The following is a 16,890-nucleotide window of genomic DNA, read 5'->3' as shown; positions in this document are numbered from 1 at the left end:
TAGGAGATTGTAGACAAAGTGAATAAGTTCAATACAATCTTTGTTAGAAACTGTTTCAAGATTGTTGCCATAGTAGACAGCGGTCCTACTCATGCAGATGTGGTGTCCTGCTGGATGCCTTTCCCTGCATGCCTGTCTACCTATAGAAGTCTCGGAGTCAGCCGTTCGGTTTGCACCAGAACATGCGAACAGGCAAAAAAATTGTTCGAACATGCAAACACCGTTAAATCTATGGGACACGAACATGAATAATCAAAAGTGCTAATTTTAAAGGCTTATATGCATGATATTGTCTTAAAAAGTGTTTGGGGACCTGGGTCCTGCCCCAGGGGACATGGATCAGTGCAAAAAAAAGTTTTAAAAACGGCCCTTTTTTTGGGGATCAGTGATTTTAATAATGCTTAAAGTGAAACAATAAAAGTGTAAGATTCCTTTAAATTTCATACCTGGGGGGTGTCTATAGTATGCCTGTAAAGGGGCGCATGTTTCCCGTGTTTAGAACAGTCTGACAGCAAAATGAAATTTCTAAAGGAAAAAAAGTCATTTAAAACTACTCGCGGCTATAATGAATTGTCGGTCCGATAATACACATAAAAGTTAATTTATAAAAACGGCATGGGATTCCCCCACAGGGGAACCCTGAACCAAAATTTTAAAAAAAATGTGTGGGGGTCCCCCTAAATTCCATACCAAGCCCTTTAGGTCTGGTATGGATATTAAGGGAAACTCCGCGCCATAATTTAATAAAAAAATGGCGTGGGGTCCCCCCTTAAATTCCATACCAGACCTGAAGGTATGGATTTTAAGGGGAACCCCACGCCAAAATTTAACGAGGGGACCCCCAGATCCCCCCCCCCCCAGTTTGAAATGGTAACGGTACATTGTACCCATACCATTTCACAAAAAAGTGTGAAAATGGTAAAAAAAAAAAACCAACACACACCGTGGGAGAAGTCTTTTATTAAAAAATAAAAAAAATAAAACTGTCCCACGTAGACCATTGACCTCCGCCGACGGACTGAAAAAAAAAATAAAGATCTGCCTCCATGGGAGGCACACGACATATGACGCGTCCTCTCAGGTGACAGCTCTTTTAAAACTGTGGGAGGGGCCACACGGTGTCTTCGCCAGGTGACCCCACCCCCCTCTGACGCACGGGGACATCCCTATGGCTTCCCCTGTAGCGTCAGAGGGGGCGGGGTCACCCGGTCCGCCCCTCTGACACTACGGGAAAGCCATAGGGTTGTTCAATAGGGTTTAGGTCTAGAGACATGCTTGGCTAGTCCATCACCTTTACCCTCAGCTACTTTAGCAAGGCAGGGGTCATCTTGGAGGTGTGTTTGGGGTCGTTATCATGTTGGAATACTGCCCTGCGGCCCAGTCTCCGAAGGGAGGGGATCATGCTCTGCTTCAGTGTGTCACAGTACATGTTGGCATTCATGGTTCCCTCAATGAACTGTAGCTTTCCAGTGCCGGCAGCACTCATGCAGCCCCAGACCATGACACTCCCACCACCATGCTTGACTGTAGGCAAGACACACTTGTCTTTGTACTCCTCGCCTGGTTTCCGCCACACACGCTTGGCACCATCTGAACCAAATAATTGTATCTTGGTCTCATCAGACCACAGGACATGGTTCCAGAAAATCCATGTCCTTAGTCTGCTTGTCTTCAGCAAACTGTTTGCGGGCTTTCTTGTGCATCATCTTTAGAAGAGGCTTTCTTCTGGGATGGCAGCCATGCAGACCAATTTGATGCAGTGTGCGGCGTATGGTCTGAGCACTGACAGGCTGACCCCCCACCCCTTCAACCTCTGCAGCAATGCTGGCGGCACTCATACTTCTATTTCCCAAAGATAACCTCTGGATATGACGCTGAGCATGTGCACTCAACTTCTTTGGTCGACCATGGCGTGGCCTGTTCTGAGTGAAACCTGTCCTGTTAAACTGCTGTATGGTCTTGGCCACCATGCTACAGCTCAGTTTCAGGGTTTACATTTTCACTTAGGGGTGTACTCACTTTTGTTGCCAGCGGTTTAGATATTAATGGCTGTGTGTTGAGTTATTTTGAGGGGAGAGCAAATTTACACTGTTATACAAGCTGTGCACTCACTACTTTACATTGTAGCAAAATGTCATTTTTTCAGTGTTGTCACATGAAAAGATATAATAAAATATTTACAAAAATGTGAGGGGTGTATTCACTTTTGTGAGATACTGTATATGTATATATATATATATATATATATATATATATATATATATATATATATACTGTATATCCCTGTTTACTCCAGTAAAGCTGAGATAACAAAAACATATTTGAAGTGTCATTTAAAGGAACTTGCAAAAGATGTCTGAACCCAGAGTGCCAGGTGGGTTGGAATGTTCACAGCGTCAGGGCGATGCAGACAAACAGGTAATCCAAGCCGCCCTCAAGGGGGCCGTGCTACAATAATATGTTCCAAAGGTGAACTTATCCTTTAGGTTAGGGCAGAGTTTACAGAAATAACAATAAATCTGCAATGGCATCATTAACCACAATTGTACACATTGCTTGTGTGATTTTTTTACTCTAACTATGGTTATTGACAATGGCTTGATTACTTTTTTTGTTATATTTGTACTTTAAAGCTAAATGCTGTTGCCCCTTTACAGTGTTGATCATTTTCTGTGATGCACCCCCAAAACAATGTACATTTGTCAGGTTTCATCTGAGTTGGTAGACTTGTCCTTTCTTACCATGGGATGTTATGAATGGTAATTACGCTCTCCAGCATGTAAAGAGTAAATAACAGCTACGACAAATATGCAGGAATTCTCATTGCATTATTGTAGTGAGGGAGGGTGTCAGCATCGGGTTTCACTGTAAATTCACTTAGAACCTTCACAGCAATTCACAAGTAGGAGACTTTCAGCGGAGGAGTGAGCACCAAATTGAGGTAAGGAAGCCATTGTGGAGCCAACGCCGAAGGAAATTGTTTAGAATCCTATCAGCATGTGAAATGCATCACCCGGAAATTGCATTTGTTTTACTGTTTACGGTTTTGCAACATTTACCTTATTAAGTGGTAACTGATGCATCTGTAGTGATGGGTTGTGATTTTTTTTTTTTTAATGCAGACTTAAGCCTCGTTCACACTATCGGATTGTTGGCAAACAGGGCGTCAGACTTTTGTCCGAAGGGCGTGTGTCAGGAACTTGTCTTGCATACAAACGGTACACAATTGTCAGCCAACAAACACGAACGTAGTGATGTACTACGTGGAATTTTAGCTCTTGAGCGCCACCCTTTGGGCACCTTCTGCTAATGTCGTGTTTGGAGAGCACTGATTACGAGCATGCGTGTTTGTACTTTGGACTTTTGTGTGACGGACTTGTGTACAAAAAATAGGAAAATCGGAAAACTGACCGCTGTCCGCCGAAAATTTACTAGCCTGGCATCCAAGATTTGTTGGCGGAAAGTTGGACAACAATTGTCTGATGGAGCGTACTAATTTAGGCAGTCTGTCATCACACAATTCCCTGCAAAAAATGGTGTGTACGAGGCTTTAAAGTAGAACTATTAGGCAAGACCTTTTGTTTTACATTTTGGATAGAGCAAGGGCGGGTCAGATTTTTTTTCAACATCTGTGTCCCATTTCAGAGATTTCCCTTTATTTCCTGTCCCATATCCAAACAGGAAGTGAGAGGAAATCCCTGAAAATTAAGGGAATTCCTTGGGGACCCCCAGGTCACCAGAACTAGTGTCCTCATTGGAAGATTTCCCCTCTATTACTTTTCTGGGCACAACTCATAATTTGGGATTTTCTTTTACTTTCACTTTCAATGATAATGGTAAACAGGATAACTAGAGAGGGTGAATCTCCCTAACGAGGGTACAGACTGCAATAAAAACTGACAAGTGTTCCAATCCTTCTCCACTCTATCCAAAACTAAAAAAAAATATGTTTTGCCTTTAGTTATACTTTAAGCATTACATGTATATATAAAAAAAAGGCATTTTTATATAGGACCTAACCAGATGTATGGGGTAGCTTTATTTCTGTTCACAATTATAATATTTATTTTGTGGTGGGATTTTTGCAAAAAACACTGTTTTCTCAGTATAAATGCCCCACTATCCAGAAATGATGGTGACTTTACCTAATGCCTTGCTGTATTTTACTAAAGCCTGGCACACACTATTGTTTTTTCCATTCAACCCAGAGCATAGCTCCCAACTGTCCCTGATTTCGAGGGACTGTCCCTGATTTGGTGCAATGTCCCTCTGTCCCTCATTCCTCCTCATTTGTCCCTCATTTTGGTCTGATCTATATAGTTGTATATAAAATACACTTTTAATCTATCAGAAAGTGTTTCCCAGCGCTAAACCTTTCATCTGATTTCTAAATTGCTGCATTTGTACATTCCAAAAACCAATATAAAGGAATAATAGTGGTAAAAAAAAAAATCACTTGTGGGTTTAATCAATCTTGTTTTTTTTTTGTACAATTCTCCTTTAAAGGGGCGTGGCAAGGGGTGTGTCCTATGCCTGCATACTTTTGATGATAGGTGTCCCTCATTCCCATCTCAAAAAGTTGTGAGGTATGCCAGAGGGCTGAATGAAAAAAACTGGGTCAAAGCAGGAAGAAACCCCCTAGGGTGGACTTTTAAGGCACACTTAGTTAAGAGTAGAAATATTTTAGAGTAGTTTAGTTTAGTAGTAGTAGTTTAGTTTTAGTAGTAGTTTAGTTTAGTGAAAAATTGATTTATTAACCACTTAAAGACCAGGCCTCTTTTTCAGACTGAGGGGTTGATTTACTAAAGGCAAATAGACTGTGCACTTTGCAAAGTACAGTTGCACTCTGCAAGTGCAGTTGCTCCAGATCTTAGTAAATGAGGTAAAGCTTCACTCTGCAAAGAATAGCCAATCACGTGCAAAGAAAATTTTAAAAAACAGCCTTTTTGCTTGCATATGATTGGATGATGGAATTCAGCAGAGCTTTTCCTCATTTACTAAACCCTGGAGCAACTGCTCTCGCAGAGTGCAACTGTACTTTGCAAAGTGCACAGTCTATTTTCCTTTAGTAAATCAACCCCTCAGTGTTTACAAGTTAAAAACAAGTTTTTTTGCTAGAAAATTCTTAGAACACCCAAACGTTATACATTTTTTTTTAACACCCTAGAGAATAAAATTGCAGTTATTGCAATACTTTTTTTCACACCGAATTTGCGCAACGGTCTTACAAGCGCACTTTTTTTTGGAAAAAAATCACTTTTTTGAAAAAAAAAATAAGACAACAGTAAAGTTAGCCGAATTTTTTTTATATTGTGAAAGATAATGTTACGCCAAGTAAATTGATTGTAAATTGTAAATTCTGATGCTTCAAAATTGCGCCCGCTTGTGGAATGGCGTCAAACTTTTACCCTTAAAAATCTCCATAGGCGATGTTTAAAAAATTCTACAGGTTGCATGTTTTGAGTTACAGAGAAGGACTAGGGCTAGAATTATTGCTCACGCTCTAATGATTGCGGCGATACCTCACATGTGTGGTTTGACCACCGTTTTCATATGGGGGTGCTACTCACGTATGCGTTCACTTCTGCGTGCGAGCTCGTCGGGATGGGGCGCTTTAAAAAAAAAAAATGTTCTCATTTATTTTACTTGATTTTATTTATTTTTTCACTGTTTAAAAAAAAAAAAAAAAATGGTGTCACTTTTATTTATATTACAAGGAATGTAAACATTCCTTATAATAGAAAAAAGCATGACAGGTCCTCTTAAATATGAGATCTGGGGTCAAAAAGTCCTCAGATCTCATATTTGGACTTAAATGCAATAATAAAAAAAAAAAATTGTCATTTGAAAAAATGACAATAGAAAAATGGCCCTTTAAGACGTATGGGCGGAAGTGACGTTTTGACGTCGCTTCTGCCCTGCTATAGTATGGAGAGGGGTGGGGGCCATCTTCCCCTCACTCGTCTCCATACCTAGCCATGGACAGGTCCCGATCACCCCGCTGATAACGGTGATCTCACGGTGAATCCGCCGCAGAGACCACCATTATCGTTAACAGGACCGCCGGCTCAAAAGATGGATACCTCGGTTGTGGCAGCAGCTGCTGCCGTTACCAAGATATCCATCTTTCAACTGCCAACGTATATGTACATGAGACGGTCGGTAAGTGGTATTAAACATATTAGACAAAATACATATGAAAATAAAATTAATTGACAATGAAATGAATAGAATTACCGTTCTATTCCCTTTTTCCTGAATGAAAAAACTGAGGAGCTCTAGAGGAGATCCTGTACTAACTATCTGATGTTAGTACAGTGATCTCCCTGCTGTGCAATTGTATTCTGACACGGGGGTTGCTGGGGGATTGCCCCCCCTCCCCCATTGTCAGAGCACACTGATCAGCGCTCGCAGCCACATGGGCCAAATGTCGGTCGATTTCTGTTGAACTGGCCAAGACCGGCCGATATGTGTCCTGTGTGCACCAGCTTAAAAGAGAAGTATGTTTTTGGTTTTTTTTTGCCCATTCATACTTACCTAGGTGAATGCAGCAATCGGTCCGATGCTGCATCTCTCCCTGGCCCCTCTGCACTGAGAACCGAGCGATCAAACACCGCCGATGGCTCGGTTCTCACAGCTCCCTGAGCAGAGAGCTGCTGCCTGTCAATCAGAAGCTCTCCTCTCTGCTCCTCCTCGCTCATTGGAGCGCTGAGCTGTGGAGGGGCGGCTCGCTGGTGCCCACAGAATATGCTGCAGGTGTGCATAGTAACCAATCAGCTTCTAACTTCAGCTTGTTCAATTAAGCTTTGACAATGATTTAGCCTACTTTCAAGGTGTTTTTTAGGCGTTTTAGTGCTAAAAATAGCGCCTGTAAAGCGCCTGAAAACCACCTCCCATGGGACCCCAGTGTGAAGGCCAGAGTGCTTTCACACTGGGGTGGTGGGCTTGTGGGACGGGAAAAAAAGTCCTGCAAGCAGCATCTTTGGGGCGGTGTAGGAGAGCTGTATACAGCGTTCCTACACCGTCCCTGCCCATTGGAATGCATGGGCAGCGCTTCTGAAAAGTGAGTCGGAAGCGCCGCAACACGGGTGGTTTTAACCCTTTCTTCAGCCACTAGCGGGGGTTAAAAGTGCCCCACTAGCGGGCTGAAAAGCACCGCTAAAACGACGGTAAAGCGCCGCTAAAACGAGCTCGCTTTACCGCTAATGTGGCGCGGCCCCAGTGTGAAAGTAGCCTAAAACCTACAAGCTGATTGGTTACTATACACAGCTGTACCTGTGTGCTCCAGTTTTACTAAACCTCCCCTTATATTTGTAATGTAAACTTGCAAAACATTTCTTCCAAGACTAGATGTGAATGTATTTAAACAAACATTGGACACTGATTATTAGAATTGCACTGCTGCATTTTCTTTTTCTTCTTTTGATGATACATCCAGTGGTATTCGATGTATCTGTCCTTTAATGCTTTACACATATGTTACAGAATTGGCAAAGTTTGGCATATTTGTTACTTGGTTGTAATTTAAAGCAAATTTGTTACATGATATATGTATGTAGCATTACAGAAGGCTGAGAATCACAGCAGAAATCTTTTACTTTTCAGATTTAGGCTGCATTCACACTTCAGCGTTTTGAATCACGGGCAGATTTGCCATGATTTTGCCCACAATTTCAAAGCGCCGATGTGTGAATGACAAATCACAGGACTCGCATTTGAGATGGCATTCATTTGAATGACACCTAAAATCGCGCTGTCGCAAGAAGAATGTTGCCCAAAAGTAGCTCCTGAATATTTTTTGGGCGACATGCTTCCCGCAATGCGGGTTGCAGCGATTGCACCGTGATTTTCGGGTGTCATTCAAATGAATGACGTCTTAAATGCGAGTCTCGCGATTTGTCATTCACACATCGGTGCTTTTCAAATCGTGGGCAGAAACGCAGCAAATCTACATACGATTTAAAACACTGAAGTGTGAATGCAGCCTTAGAATGTCACTTCTTGGTATTTATTAGAAACTCTTTTTCCTGCACAAAGATCGCTGCTAGACATGTGCAATTCGTTTAGTTCCGAATTCGTTTTTTAACGAATTTCAACAAATTCATTAATTCGGAAATATCCGAATTAACGAAAACCCGTTTAACGAATTTTTCCGAATATTCGTAAATTCGAAAGATTTGTAAATTCGTACATTTGTAAATTTGTAAATTCGTACGTTCGTAAATTAGTAAATTCGTAAATTAGTAAATTCGGAAATTTGTAAATTCGGAAATTCGGAAATCTGAAATAATAATTAACTAATAATAACTTAACTATTACTAACTATTAAATTATAGGTATTGTAATTTCCTTTCAAATTTGGCTGTTAGTGAACGTAACACATACAAATTTATCCGAAGTTACGAATTATCCAAAATAACGAATGCCGTATCCAAACGAATGAAATGTAATGAATTAATAATAATAAATAACAATAATAATAATAAAAACTTTTTATTATTATTATTTATTATTAATTTGTTCCATTCCATTTATTTAGATGCAGCATTCGTTATTTCAGATAATTCGTAACTTCGGATAAATTCGTATTTGTTACGTTCACTAACAGCCAAATTTGAAAGGAAATTACAATAGCTATAATTTAATAGTTAGTTACTATTTCAGATTTTCAAATTTTCGGGTTTCTGGATTTTCACATTTCGAATTTACAAATTTCTGAATTTTATAATTTACAAATGTACGATTTTCCAAATATACGAATTTTCTAATTTACGAATGTACGAATGTGCGAATGTATGAATTCACAAATGTATGAATTTATGAATTTACAAATGTAAGAATTTACGAATGTACAAGTGTTCGAATTTACGAATTGCAATCATAACGAATGACCCGAAAAACGAAAAAAAAAAAAAAAATAAACAAATGAAACGAAAACGAAAACAAACACATTTTTTGGCAGTGCACATGTCTAATCGCTGCAAAGAATTCTTCAACATTGCTGCACCCTGGGTGAACTTGTTACGTTGTAGTATATATGAATATGGGTACTGATAGAACGTGATGTACTAACACATAATGTGAGTGTTTACATTGAATTAATTGAAGGTATGTGTTATGACAGGGCTGTTAGTGTTATAAGTGGTATAGGTCACACAGGGTTCTCACTGATGCAGGCTGAGCACCTCCAGAATGTCTATTCCAAGTGGAGAAAAATTGAATTTTCTCCAGGACTGGTAGTTCCTGGATTGAGTTCTGGAGTCTGGAGGCTCTGAAGAGTCTTGGAAGGGATGAATCCTCTAACCCTGTGTCCATATTATACAGGACACAGCAGCCTGGTTGTGCAGGTGTTCATAGCCCATTTTTGACAAGGTGTGGTCTGTGGCTCAGGTCTCCTTTCCATGGAGACAAACTGCTACAGGAGCAACGTGTAAAGCCTCGTATACACGATCGGATTGTTGGCCAACAAAACCGTGGACTTTTGTCCAAAGGGTGTTGGCCCAAACTTGTCTTACATACACACAGCCACACAACTGTTGGCCCTCAATCACAAACGTGGTGACGTACTACATGGTTTTTCAGCTGTTTAGCGCCACCTTTTGGGCTCCTTCTGCTAATTTCATGTTAGTATAAGTTCGGTGAGTGTTGATTCGCGCTTTTCATTTCACGCTTTTCAGTTTGTTTCTAAACGGCCTTTCGTCAATCAGATATATTGCGGAATCGGAGTCGATAACGTGTTATTTATTACTGGCCTTGGAGTTATTGCTTTGACATTACTTTTTTGGTGGAATAATGATTTGATTTGGTATGTTTTCTATATTTTTGGATGCATAGAATGCACTTTTTGGTTAACTTCCATTGGCAGATACCATGTCTAATTTCATTTGTTTTCTTTTTTTAATGCACAATAAAAAAAATTGTGTAGAAATTGTGTAGAATAATATTTGGCTATGTGTTTTACTTCAAATGACAGTTTCGGAGTAGGCAGTTACATTTAAAAAAAATACAATGTAAAACTGACAAGAGACACCAACATAGTTGTATCTTTGATCTTAAAAACTATGGGATAATGGTGTTGTCGTAACTTGCCCAAATAAATAAATAAATACATAAATAAATAATATTATTTATATCACAAAAAAAAAGCCTTTGAAAATGAGTTTGCAATAAGTCCATCAGTATCACCAGCAAAGCAGCTTCATTATTATCCCATTAAAGAAGAAGAGAATTGTGCGCTGCATTTGGAGATTTCATAATTTGCCGCGTCACGAATGTTAATTCTCCATTACGAACGCTAGTTTACAAGATCGACCGCTTCTGGCTTGTTTTTGCTTCCGAGCATGCGTGTTTGTACTTTTGTGCAACGAACTTGTGTACACACACTCAGAAAATCAGACAACAGACATTTGTCCGCGGAAAATTTTAAAACCTGCCATTCAACATTTGTCTGCGGAAAATCCGACAACAATTGTCCGATGGATCATACAAACGGTCAGATTTACCGCCAACAGCCTGTCATCGAACATTTCCAGTCGGAAAATCTGATCATGTGTACGAGGCTTAAGAAGAGACACTGGGAGAGTGTCTACAGAGAGAAGATCATCTGAAGGGGTACTGAGGAGGGGGACCTAAATTGCAGCAGTGGTTAACCAATACCCGCTGGCCTTTCGCCGTTCTGGGTGGAGGTCATATGACATCCTCCTGGGACCCACTGCGGCGCGTTCTGTCACTGGCTGTATCCGATGGACGATGACTGATCACCAGCTCACTGCCGGTACCATCTGACCGCTGTGACCAATCACAGCAGGTCACATGACAGATGTAAACAATAGATGGCTTCCTTTCATGCCATTCATTGTGTACAATTGTGTTGTTAGCTGTGATTGGTCAATGGAATCACATGGTACAGACAGGACCATTCACAGCTAATATAAACAAAACAAACTGAATCAGTTTAACCTGTTCGTGCCCGCACTATAGCCGAAAGATGGCTGCAGCGCGGACGCTAATTGCCGGGAGGCCATCCCTGGACGTCCTCCTGTTTACTTCCGCAATGCGTGCTCCCGTGGGCGCGCATCGGGGAAGTTCTGTGCTGGCCGTGTCCCTTGGACACAGCCAGTCACAGATCGCTGTAAATGGCCAATCACAGTGGCCGTTTACAGCGCGATCGGAGCTTTCAATGAGAGATGATCTCATATGTAAACATATGAGATCATCTCTCATCGCCGGCTCTCCCTCCTCACACAGAGACAGCGTGTGAGGAGGAAGAGCTAACCGCTACAGCAGTGAGTGAAAAAAAAAAAATGAAAAAAAAAAGTCATGTCAGTGCCATCCGTCCCCACTGTCATCTGTCATCCGTCCCCACTGTCATCTGTCCCCACTGCCATCTGTCCCCAGTGCTACATATAAGTGCCATCTGTCATCAGTGCCACATATTAGTGCCATCTGTCATCAGTGCCACCTGTCAGTGTCACATGCCATCTGTCATCAGTGCCACCTGTCAGTGTCACGTGCCATCTGTTATCAGTGTCACGTGTCATCAGTGCCACATATTAGTGGCATCTGTCATCAGTATCATGTGTCATCAGTGCTACGTATTAGTGCCATCTGTCATCAGTGCCACGTATTAGTGCCATCTGTCATCAGTGCCACGTATTGGTGCCACATGTCATCAGTGCCACGTGTCATCAGTGCCACCTATTAGTGCCATCTGTCATCAATGCCATCTGTCATCAGTGCCACATGTCATCAGTGCCACATATTAGTGCCATCTGTCATCAGTGTCACGTGTCATCAGTGCCACATATTAGTGCCATCTGTCAGTGCCACATATTAGTGCCATCTGTCATCAGTGCCACGTATTAGTGCCATCTGTCATCAGTGTCACGTATCAGTGCCACGTATCAGTGCCATCTGTCATCAGTGCCACGTCAGTGTCAAGTGTCATTGTCCTGGTGCTCCAGGGCCTTCAAAAGTGTAATAGGTAGTCAACAAGTTAGATGTGTAATTTATGCTCCTAGAACACCTGATGGCGATCCCTGCATGTTGGGCCTCTCTATGTGGTCAGGCTGTGAAAAAGTCCCACACATGTGGTATTGTAATACTCAGGAGGAGCAGCAGAATGTATTTTGGGGTCTTATTTGTGGTATATACATGCCACGTGAGAGAAATAACCTATTACAATGACAATTTTGTGGGGAAAAAAAAAAAATCTTCATTTTGCAAAGAATTGTGGGAAAAAATGACAACATCAAAAACCTCACCATGCATCTTACTAAATACCTTGGAATGTCTACTTTCAAAAAAGGGGTCATTTGGGGGGTATTTGTACTTTCCTGGCTTGTTCAGGTCGCAAGAAATGAGATAGGCCACCAGTACATCAGGTGTGATCAATTTTTTTTGATTTGCATCATAGCTTGTCGACTCTCTAACTTTCACACAGACCAAATAATATCCACTAATTTGGGTTATTTTTACCAAAGATATGTAGCAATATAAATTGTGGGCAAAATTTATGAAGAAAAAATAATAATTTGCAAAATTTTATGACAGAAACTAAGAAAAATTCGTTTTTTTTTCAAAATGTTCGGTCTTTTTTCATTTATAGCGCAAAAAATAAAAAACCCAGAGGTGATCAAATACCACCAAAAGAAAGCTCTATTTGTATGAAAAAAAGGACAAAAAATTAATTTGGGTACAGTATTACATGACTGAGTAATTGTCATTCAAAGTGTAAGAGCACCGAAAGCTGAAAATTGGTCTGGGCAGGAGGGGGGTTTAAGTGCCCAGTTGTCAAGTGGTTAATTTACTAAAATGCTTGCTTATAGCAATGAAATACATGGCTATAAGCGATCATAATGTGTAAAAAAATAAATCCTAATCACTTTCCCAGAGTAGTACACTCTTACTATGGCAACATTTTATTGCTCTGGTCACAGTTTTTTAAAAAAATTGTTAAAAAAAAAAGAAAAAATGTAATAAAAAATTGATTTTTTTTTTTGTGTACTGTCACCAGTCAGTGTCCCTGATCACCGCCACACCAGTTATATGATGACGCTGTACTGCACTGGTGACAGAATGTTAAAAAAAAAAAAAATGTGAAAAATTTCATGGGGTTATTTTCACCAAAGAAATGTAGCATAATACATTTTGGCCTAAATTTATGAAGAACAATTATTTATTTTTCAAAATTCTATAACAGAAACGAAGAAAACGCAGGGTTTTTTTTTTCAAAATTTTCAGTCTATTTTGTTCATTTAGCAAACTATAAAAAACCCAGTGGTGATTAAATGCCATCAAAAGAAAGCTCTAGATGTGTGAGCAAAATGATAAAAAGTGAGTTAGGGTACAGCGTTATATGACCAGCAATTGCCATTCAAAATGTGACAGCGCTGAAAGCTGAAAATTGACCTGGGCAGGAAGGGGAAAAAAGTGCCTGGTATTGAATCTTGGCCTGCTCGCTGTATACATGGCACACATATTTCACAGTACTTTTACTCATAAACTTTATTTACTTACTTTACTTAAAGTACTTACGTACTTTACTTAACGGTGAAAATTACTGTTTCACAAATGACAGACACACATAAACCTCTGCAAATATTTTTTTTTAAAAAGAGACCTTCAATACATACGCATTTTTGGGCACAGAATATAAAGCTAACGCTTGCCCTGAGCTTAAAGTGGTTGTAAAGCCTAAACATTTTCTTTACCTTAATGCATTCCATAATACCATAATGTATTAAGGTAAAAAATGTTTAGGTGTCAGTATCGCCCCTTCAGCCCCCCTTTACTTACCTGAGCCCTTTATTCAATCCAGCGGTGTGCACGTCTGCAGATCTTTTCTCCCCTCACTTCCGGGTCTTGCTGGCTTTGCTGGGGCATCAGGAGCCATTGACTCCCAGTGCTGTCAATCAAAGCCAGTGACAAGGTAGCGGGGGGTGGGGCAATCGACGCAGCAGAGGGACTCGGGTGCGAACACGCACAAGTGGCTAGAGAGGAGGGGCCAGGAGCGCCAGTGGGGGACCCGAAAAGAGGAGGTTCCCGGCCGCTCTACGCGATGCCATTGCACAGAGTAGGTAAGTATAGACATGTTTGTTATTTTTTTTTATGTACCTTTAGAACCCCTTTAATTTAAAGTGATACTAAAGTCTTGTTTATTTTTGTTTAAAAATAACAGACATGTTATCATTACCTGCTGTTTGCACTGGTTTTGCACAGAGCAGCCCAGATCCTCCTCTTCTCGGGTCCCTCCTTGGCTCTCCTGGCCCCTTCCTCCTGTCGAGTGCCCCCCACAGAAAGCAGCTTGCTATGGGTGCACCCGAGCCGAGCCATAGCCCCGCCCCCTTTCTCTTCTAATTGGCTTACTGACTTTGATTGACAGCAATGGCACCGCTGCTGTGTCTCAGCCAATCTGGAGGGGAGAGTCCTGGACGGCCAAGGCACTAGTGAACATCGCTGGATAGAGAGGAGGCTTAGGTAAGTATTAGGGTGGCTGAGGGAGGCTGCTGCACACAGAAGGCTTTTTATCTTAATGCATTCTATGCATTTATAACCACTTTAAAGTGGTTTTAAACTCAAAAACAAAAAAGTAATATATTGCAACTTACCAATCCTTAGATGTGGTGACTTTTTAAGGCTTTTTTCATTTATTTTAATCTATTGATCCTGCCAGTAATTTTCAATCTTTAACCCTTTCCTTCCCCCGTGACCCTTTCTGAATTTCTGAATGCAGGATCACCCAATCACATAACCAATTTGATGGGCTGTCACAGTAGTGATATGAACAGGAACTGGTCCCACCTGCTACTAATCTTTAATAGAGACTGAGAGCTGGGTTTCACAGCTCTGTCTCTGTGCAAACATCAGCCACCTACTGACATATATGTGCGGCGTGTGGGTATTAAAGCCCACCCATTTGCTGCCGTATATATGTGTTGGGCAGTTGTAAAGGGGTTAACAGGCCAAGCTGTCCAGCAAAAGTGACAGTTAAAATGTTGAGACAAACCATTTCGCACTGAAGGGGTACCAATATTCGCCATCACTGGCTTAGAGTGTCAGGACTGTAGCATGGAGCCGAGGAAGAGATTCACAGCACTTCACCGGCTCCATGCTACATTTCTGACAGGCAGGGAAAACACCTCCGGCATCCCCAATGTGAGGATAGCAATGTGGGCAGTTGTGGCACCAGCACCCAGGGCACCCACCATGTCCCCTCTGGGTGCCTGGCGCAAACACACAGAAGCAGGTGAAGCACTTCTGTGTGAGAAAGAGTTCAGTTCCTCTTACCTTTCATGAGTGCTGACAGGCAGAATTGGGGCTGTTCAGAGGCGGGATCAGGCCGCTGGCAGATGGCATAAGGACCACTGAGAGCCGGCATGAGGACCTTAGAGGGGGCAGAGCTGAGAGGTGGCCTAAAAAGGATGTCATCAGTTGCTAGGACACGGCAGTCCTAACAACCAGTGACTGCCTTGAGGAGGGGTGATGTGAATGAGTTGGTTTCGTGTCATGGTTTAGGCACTCAGGCTCAAAAAGGTTCGCCATCACTGGTATAGGGGTTTGGGTAAATATGAAACAAAAACAGAACATTCCATAGCTCAACTCACCAACCAGTCTGCCAATTGACTAAACAAACCTGTCCAACAGTCTGCGTTAAAAACAGGGGTTTAGTTAGCACGCATTTGCAAACGCATGCATAAGCTGCAAGGCCTCTTCATGGCACCCTGTGTATTCTTGCAGTCCTAACGCTAATGAATTTATAAGCGTCTCCACAATGGAAGCACATGCATTTGTAAGCACATGCTGGGTGTCCAGTGTGCTCCTGTTCCTTTAAGGGGGATTGGGCTGCCTCCAGGCCCACCTGCCCCTCATCTATCCATTTTAATGCATGTGCTTCCATTGTGGAGACGCTTATGAATTCAGTAGTGTTAGGACTGCAAGCATACACAGGGTGCCATGAAGAAGCCTTGCAGCTTATGCATGCATTTGCAAATGTGTGCTAACTAAACCCCTGTGTTTAACGCAGACTGTTGGACAGGTTAATTTGGTCAGTTGGCAGACTGGTTGGTGAGTTGAGCTATGGAATGTTCTGTTTTTGTCTTTCATGTGATTGCCCTTCCATGTGCTCCTTGCTGTGAAGGCCAGTTATAGGTGGGGACAGGGACCATTTGTTTGTTACGGTAAATAGGCAAACAGCTTCACAGTTGTAATACATATACAGTATGGAACTGTTTGTAATTTTTGGCAAGTTAGTCCTAAGATTTACACCACCCAAAGAGGGTCCAAGTCCTCTAAATTTTCTCTCCTAAATTAGGAAATAGAGCTTGACCCTCTCCCCACTCCACCATAAGATTGGACAGTAAAGGATTAGCATCACCCTTTTCAGATCACTGCCATGTCAGGATGTTGGTTGCATTTTAAAGTACATTTTATAATGAAAACATAACTGCATTAAATAGTGTTTTTATGTGAATCTGGATTTCAACTTGAGGGTTAAGAATCAAGCCATGCAGGGATTTTTTTTTCCATATTTTGTAGTACTGATACCCCCAGGCTGAATACTACTGGTTACTACTACTTTTGGCACTGGAAGGTATTCGTCTTCAAAAAACTGACCCACAAACAACAATAGAGAACCATACATGGTACATATTGACTAATTTTTACTTTTGTACAAACAGGGTGGTTGACGGATACCATGGAGATTTCATCAGTGGCAGAAAATCATGCAAATTACAATAATTTTGATGCAAGAAATTACCTAGATAAGTTTTATGCAATAGATGAAGGCGAGGAGATGACAAAAGAGTCAAGTTTCCTGCTCACATTTATGAAAAATGTGTTTTCATCAGGTATGTAACACTGTTGATGCCAGTATATTCCCCTGAGGTC

General features: G+C 41.3%; 1 protein-coding gene across 1 annotated transcript in view; it reads left to right on the top strand.

Annotated features, from left to right (window-relative positions):
- Positions 1–2,783: 2,783 nt before the first annotated feature.
- LOC141111123 (nicotinamide N-methyltransferase-like) overlaps positions 2,784–16,890 on the top strand; it is a 44,916-nt gene continuing 30,809 nt past the window's right edge. The window contains exons 1-2 of the mRNA XM_073603159.1: positions 2,784–2,941; positions 16,680–16,850. Of these exons, the coding sequence (XP_073459260.1) occupies positions 16,697–16,850 (154 nt within the window). The 5' untranslated portion in view covers positions 2,784–2,941; positions 16,680–16,696. The remainder of the gene's footprint in view (positions 2,942–16,679; positions 16,851–16,890) is intronic.

Source organism: Aquarana catesbeiana, linkage group LG10 (genome assembly GCF_042186555.1).
Source record: "Aquarana catesbeiana isolate 2022-GZ linkage group LG10, ASM4218655v1, whole genome shotgun sequence".
In the NCBI taxonomy this organism is placed as follows: Eukaryota; Metazoa; Chordata; class Amphibia; order Anura; family Ranidae; genus Aquarana; species Aquarana catesbeiana.
This window is presented reverse-complemented; position numbering and strand designations above follow the sequence as displayed.